The sequence below is a fragment of the Morone saxatilis genome, unplaced genomic scaffold (assembly GCF_004916995.1).
Source record: "Morone saxatilis isolate NCDOM2014 unplaced genomic scaffold, NCSU_SB_2.0 Contig18, whole genome shotgun sequence".
In the NCBI taxonomy this organism is placed as follows: Eukaryota; Metazoa; Chordata; class Actinopteri; family Moronidae; genus Morone; species Morone saxatilis.
The window spans coordinates 21,042,959-21,050,517 of record NW_023339740.1 but is presented as its reverse complement, the minus strand read 5'-3'; the positions used below and the strand labels follow the sequence as shown (position 1 = coordinate 21,050,517).

Genomic DNA, 7,559 nt, shown 5'->3' with positions numbered 1-7,559 from the left:
GAGAGAGAGAGAGAGAGGTGGGCTTCTGCCAAGGCCGTCCACACTGAACAAACCTCAGCCTCATGTTTGATTTGTAATATTTATATTTTAATCCGCATAACACACAAATAGAGTTTAATCCCTCAGGAAAACAGTTCTTTCAAAAAATGCAACCATTGTGTTTCCACTGGCAGCAGCTCTGCTTGTACATGAAGCTTTGACTGGATAGTGGTCATTGCAGCTCTGATGTTGTACTGCAGTGGGAATCAAACGGCTCCTTAGAGATGGGATTAAGTATATTTCTGAGTGATTTCTTGTAAACAAAAAGAAAAAAAGAACAGCATGCAGCAACTCAGTGCCAAGAACTCCATGAAAGCCAGTTTAGGTTCTGAGATAATTGTAAAACACTGCCCCCTTCTGATCATTGTTTGATATTAGTGCAAAAGTGGAATTATACATGCTGGCAAGCAAATTGAATTGCTGGTAAGCCTTGATGACATGTAGATGAGTATCAGAGGTACCAATTTCACTACTTAGAGCATCACACTGTTTTAAATGGAGATTAAGAGAAGAGAAGCCTCTTCTGTTATGCATTAGATTTGATGTTATTTAATGTAATGTAATGTTTTTTAAATCCGGCACTCTGCAATTGTGATAAAATGCAAATGTGGTAAGCTAAAGCTATGCAAAAAAGAGTGAACCTCTGAACTTCTGATCTGAAAACAGCTAATAATGGCCGAGAAGATGAGAGAAAGTCACAGACAGCTATCTGAATTTCAGTGTGACCATAAATATTTAATGGTCCTGTGCTGTCACTTCCCAGAGGGGAGGAGGCATTTCAGCGGTGCAAGCTTTTTCAAACTCAGAGACAGTAATGGCCACTTTCTGACCGAGCCTATACTTGTGCTTAATCAAACTAATTTGCATAACCTGAAATTTGAAATCCATTATTTTGTGGTTCAATTTGCTCACACGGGGTCAGGCATAGCAGGAGAATAGAAACAACTAAAGCAATACATTAGGCAGTGTTTGCTGCTCGGCACAGATGCATGTATTCCAACAATGCTTCTGTGTTGTGCTAATATCACTGGATGGATCTGAACTTCAAACCGACTAATGAAACAGCAAGAGTCAAACATAGATCAAGCTCAAAAGAATGCATTTGGTTTGCACAATGGAAAAATAAATAAATCACAAAATGGCTACATATTATAAACAGGGGCACAAAAATCAATTTCCATTTGAAGAAGTGACAGTTTAATTAGCCTAATTGCACAAGGTGTAGAGTAACTGTTGCTCAACAAGTGACAAGAACAAATTGAGTTCAGCACACACTCGGTGTTGGCAGTGCTAAATTCAGTTTGACTGTGTTCTTTGTTGGTATAACACACATTACGATCTACTGCACTCCCTTTTTTAAGATCATTTACTAACATCTAATTTATCATGGCATATGCTTGAAGATAATTGCATTACACTTTCACTGATACAATCTTTTCCCGATGGCTGCTTAAAGGAAGTGCTGAACCATAACAAGTATTTACAGCTCTGAGCCAGATGGTGAGGCCAGCTCTGGCATTTCATTTTTTCCTTTCTCTGAAAACATTCCCTCGCAGTCGGTCTGCCTGATCTGTCTGTCTGTTAGAGCCTGAGTGCGTGGTATACAGACTGATGCTCTTGAGGAGACATGAGAAGGGCGTAACCAGAGCCACTGGCTGATTCTGTTGACAATGCTGAGCTTGGGAGAAAGGCAAGCTCAAGCTAATGGGCTGAGGACGGAGCAGGAAGCAGGGATTTGGATCACTGCTCCAAGGGGGGCTCACATTCTGCTGTGGGACAGAACTGCTGCAACCTGAACCGTCTATCTGCCGGGCGTTAGCCAGGCTTCACTATTGACCCAGCCCTAAAACCAGGGCTTCATCACAGTGTGCACACATACACAGACAGACACACTGAAACATACTTTCACATGCACAAACACAGAGAGAGAGGTCGGAGAGACAGAGAGAGAGCAGGAATGGACAGAAAGCCCCAGAGAGCTAGAGAGACAGAAAGCAATCAATCAGTTCGCCTCCCTTTCCCGCCACTCTTCAATACACCAACAATGGAGTCTGTGGGCCATTAGTGGCTCTTTAGCAGGTATAATAAACAACGCTAGCAGGAGTTCAGTGTTCTCCACATTGGGAACAGTAGTGGCGCTGCCAATTACCACATTACGCAAAATAAATACCCAGTATTGATTTTCTGTTCAGAAGAAAAGTGTAACAGAAATACATAGTGTATGCTGTTAAGTGAGTTAGTCTGCTCTGTATATACAACATAACCAAGTCTTTCCTGTATGCCACAAGGGAATGGCTAACCTGTTAGCTTTATAATGCTATGACTCTCTTTTTGCTTATGTATTGCCAAAGTCTCAATTGTTTTCTCTTTACTGTCAATTCCATTTTCTCCAGCACACCTCATCTGTGTCTTCTACAATCTGTGATCGGTATGCACTCTGACAACTCAGAGGGAGTAGGTTTACTCTTATTGCTTTTTAATGGACATAATGTAATGTAATGGATATTTTGGGGGTACAAGTATGCTAAACCCTGAGGTGTATCTACTGTATAGGCACTTCTATCACTCAAAATAAAACTGTGTCTTTATCAAACTCTGTAGTTGTATTGCATCTGCCTACTCCAGGCAGAAAACACACAACGATTAGATGGATTCTCAAGTGTAACACCAAACATGATATATACTATGGTAATGACATTTAAAATGCATGCTATTGCATAATCTATGTCGACCCTGTTATTTTCAAACATAACAATACAGTTGACATCACCAAACAAAACATAAACTCAGAAATACATCCTGAATAGCTGTTTCTAAGTAGTGGTTAAGTGTCTTACAGGGGATGTTATCCTTAAATAGCTGGTTATCAAAACTTGTTCCTGAACTTTCTCAAGGCAACACAGAACATGTTCTATTTTTGCCTTAGAAACAAAGCAACAAACCAATGAGAAAGCACTGGTTTATAATTGCTGCATGGAGGTGCATGAGCTGGAGGAACAATCAATGATTATATCAGTGGGAGGCTGTTACACAGAAGGGTTCAAGTTAAATTGACAACGGCTAATTAGTACTATTAGACCTGACAAAGAAATGATTACTTGTCAGTTGTGTTAGTCAGGTCTTTAACCTTGCTGCAGCAACAATTACACCTGAAACGTGCAGGCATGCATGCTCAGATCATTTCACTCACAATGTTTTTCTCCTCTTTTTACAAAACCACGTACGTTTTTTGGAACTGTGTGTATGTACATCAAGAGCATTGAGTCCCTTCTATGTATACACATACAGCATTAAAGCTGATTCAGAGGTATTAACAGATATTGAACATATATATAGCAAATACTATATGCTACTTGTATCTTACTATCAAAAAAGCTGCCTAAGGCATAACTGAAACAGTATGGTATGAGTGCTGTGTAAGAAACGAGGAAAGACAATGTTTCACAACATATTCTAACTCTGTAATCTATTCTGTAATTATCTATGATGGACTACTTGAAGATAATTGGATTTATAACGACATGCTTGCTACTGATTTAAATGCAAGAGTCTGTCACAGCTTCACCAAGGTGTGCAAGATGATAATGTGATCTAAGGAGCAGCCCATTTAATTCAAAGTAAGACATTATGAAAGCAAGAATGAGTTCATGGCAGTAATGTCTTTCATTGAATAAAGCCTGGTCACTGCCTCGCTTACATGATAATAAAATGCCAGACTGCACTGCAGTCACAGTACTTTGTCTTTTAAAGCGCATATCAACGGAAGATGACAGCTGGCCCTATTTCACCTCAAGGACATCGGTTATATACCCCACTTTCTCATTTGTGATACTTATTGCCCGACCTTTCGATTTTTGCTTGAGTAAGAAACTGAAACTTGACCACAAAATATGTAGAGTAAGATTTACAGCCTGCAGCCAAAGCAACATTTTGCTCTCTATTTTTTGTGGTTAATATTGAGTCCTGATGTCTTTTTGTACCATTTTTGTGCAAAGAGTGCAAAGTGTATGGCAGTGACAGTAAATGTGTAAATTGTGTTAATAAGATAATTCCTTCAAGTCAAAAACACCTCTCTATTCCTATGATGGAGACAATAGTTTTAATCTTCAACATGTTCTTCCTGTTCTTCTCTATATCATATTCTTCTGTACTGGCATTACAGATTCTATTTCAGCACAGGATCATTATTTTCATCCTGCTTGCACACACTGTACTTACTAAATAACCCTCACTAAGATTTTAACTATTTGCCTTTCCACCTGGGGATCTGCCCTGGTGCAAGAAAACATGCTCTTCTTTACATTTAACCACTCTCACCTCCACATTTTCCTCATCCAAGACCTTCATTTCACTTTCCCCAAACTCCGACTCATGTGTTTGACAGGATGCAGCCCTCTGCTTCAGAAGCTCCCAACCCCATAATGTCAGAGTTGCTTTTAGTGTTGACGCTGTGAAATCCCTAATGAAAAATCACCTGTTAAGACAGGCGTTTAATGTTTAAAGTCATGTCACTCTGTCTTCCTATGCTTTTTATTTAACCTTGTGACATGTAAATAAGTTTAGAATATAAAATTACATTTATGCTTCTGTATCAGTCTCATGATATTAAGCAAATATAATGATATTTAAGGAGCCACAACCAGTAATTGTTTGGTATTTTAATTAATTAATCAATTAATTCATTGATAAATTAAAAAAGTTCAAAATCAAAAAAGTTACATTACTTTCTTTTGATTGACTAATTATTAGCCACTAGACTACTAAACTACTGTCATTGGTACAGACAACTTCCACTACTGCTATATTACTAATATTGATATTACACTGCAATAATTAATGATAAAAATAAGTTGTATATTAATGAAAACATCATGTCATCTAGTTAATCTAAATGGGAATCGCGTGTCAAGTACATGCATTTACACACTGATGTAATTGCAGCTCATGTAACTGTAGCACATCCATTAGCAGTCTGCACGTAACTATCCATAACTGTGCAAAGGTCAAGCAAATCAATAGACCAATAGCTGGATATTGTAAACACTTCTTGATAATTCAGTATTCCACTCATGTGCTGTCTGATGTGCGCACTCAAGGGAAGACGGGGCAGCAGACACGGAACCAAAAATACCAGAAATTCAGGGAATGTGTGTCTAGAAAGAGGCTCTTCTTATGTTTCTTCTGGGGAACACAAAGATTCCTTCAGTGTTCGTTTAATTCAATAACAACAACTGTATGCCAAGTGTGCCACTTTAAGTAATGGAACCTGATTTTATTATGTCTGCTCTTTTTTAAATTTACAATGGAGTTTCATTAAAGCAGACACGCTGACTTAGAAAAACATTTTTATTTACAGCAATGACTTGGGACTGCAAGTAACTGAATTACCTCACTGCAATAAATAAACTCTTTCTTCCGTATCAGTGATTTTCTACAAAGTCCTCATCCGTGAGGAGGACTTCTATAATGGCATTGCAATTTAGTTTTTAGTATTAGGTTTTATTGGATGTCTTCATTTCATCACAATGAACCAGAAGATACTCCTTGATAAAATATAAAAGCCTCCTCTCTATATCTGTTTTTCAATTTCAGATAACCATATTGATGTTACTTATCAATCACAACTATCAAGTCTACCAGACACATATAAAATACCTCAATATACTCAGTGTCAACTTGCACTTGTGATTTCCAATTTAGAGTCTGCTGGTTCCCAGAAAGATCAAACATTTGAAACTATTTCGAAACATATTTCTTGTGATGTCTAACTTACCTCTCTGAAGTTCTCTGCGCCACAGTCTAAACCTCTGAAGTTACACTCCAGCAACATTTCCTCCATGCGGTGTCGAGTGCGGTTGTAGAACTCATCCAGAGTGAAACGAGAGCCCGGCTGGCGGTCCGGCTCTGGGGCGAGCGGAAACCCCGGTGCCATGCCTTCTTCGAAGCCCAGCAGAGGGCCCATGAAAATCAGGTCGCTGTAGCTCATCTGAGACTTCCTAACAAAGTTGTAGTTACATATGGTGACAGCCGGAAACGTCATGTTGTTGGCCACATTTTCATCAAGCAATGTGATTCGATCATATTGGAGATAGTATATGATCCTGTCAGCTACCTGGAACAAGAAAGCAGACAGGGCCATGGTGAAGACCACTGCCCACAAACCCTGGCGAATACCAAACTTCTTGTCCTCTACAAACACGTGGTTGGCTCCATGGAGCGAGCAACCACCGAAGAAAGCGGCCAGGTCGTCCACCTCACCGACTTCGTCCTCCTCTTCATTGTAATCATCCACTTGACTACACCTATCCAGGTATTCCTGCGAGTCCCTGTCACCATAACTCTTCTTCACCCGCTTGTAGTGGTCATCAAAACTGTCGTTACCGTATCCTCTGCCGGGCTCGTCGTCCGCAGAAAAGGAGATGGTGCACATGATCCGGACCGGCATGGTGGCAGGAGGGATAGTTTAACAATGCTTACAGATAAGAAGCCAAAGGGCCAGTCCTGAAACAGTCAAAGAGTCTGAAATCCTGAAGCAAGGAAATCTTTCAAGAAGAATAGTGGTGCTGAGCTTGATCAAGTCTGGCTATACTGACGCAAAACCATCAATAAGACAATAAAAGACATCTAGAGAGTATTAATTCTGCAACGTTTGTTGGCCCTAAAAGTTAGGTTTCAATCAAATACTGATCCAATCAAAACACACACTGTCCAAAACAAGGTCAAAACATAACCTGAAGTAAAGAGCACAAACTAAAAAGCAAACCACACACTCCCCTCTCCGCCATTCATCTATTCTGAGTTGAACTGAGATGCCTTGCCTGGGTTTGTCCTTGTGTCTCAGGGGCAGATCCATCCCTTAGAGCAATTTCCAAAGAGTAGAAGAAGCAGGAGAAGAAGAAAAGGAGAAGGAGGAGGCGGAGGAGGAGGGGAAAGAAGGTGAGGCCATAAGGAGTATAGGACACAGAATACTCCCGCAGGGCCCAGCTACAGGTCACAGTGCCGGGGCAGAGTTTCACCGTTTACAGGAAAAAAAAAAAAAGAATACGAGGCTTGACGCAGTGGAAGAGAGGAAATGTATGAGAACGATAGCCAGTGTACAGTGGCAAAAGCACTAAACAGGCTATTTATTTCTGCTGATTTTACGATTTAGTGTGACCTCACTCCTCCCCCAGAAAAGACAATGATCTCAGCACAGTTGTGTAATCAAATGCAAATAATACTTAGGTGTTATTGAAATGACTACAGATGAGCAATTGGAAGAGATACACACACTGGAATATGCCAACCTTACATGCAATGCTTTTATTACAAGATCTGCTCTCACAATGAGTTTTAAAGTATGGAAAACGACACCAAATAAGATGTGTACTTTTAGTAGATTCACAGAGAGGATATATTAAGTTCATGTGTAAGGCCTAATCAAGAAATAAGCCATAACAGAGCAAACACCAAGGAGAATAGTCAAGGAATTTAATCAAGACTTCCATTTGCTCATTGTTAATTCAATCTAAATGGCTCAA

General features: G+C 39.8%; 1 protein-coding gene across 1 annotated transcript in view; it reads right to left on the bottom strand.

Annotated features, from left to right (window-relative positions):
* LOC118327750 (acid-sensing ion channel 1B-like) overlaps positions 1-6,484 on the bottom strand; it is a 43,674-nt gene extending 37,190 nt beyond the window's left edge. Inside the window, exon 1 of the mRNA XM_035661182.1 lies at positions 5,813-6,484. Coding sequence (XP_035517075.1) covers positions 5,813-6,484 — 672 coding nt within the window. The remainder of the gene's footprint in view (positions 1-5,812) is intronic.
* Positions 6,485-7,559: the final 1,075 nt, after the last annotated feature.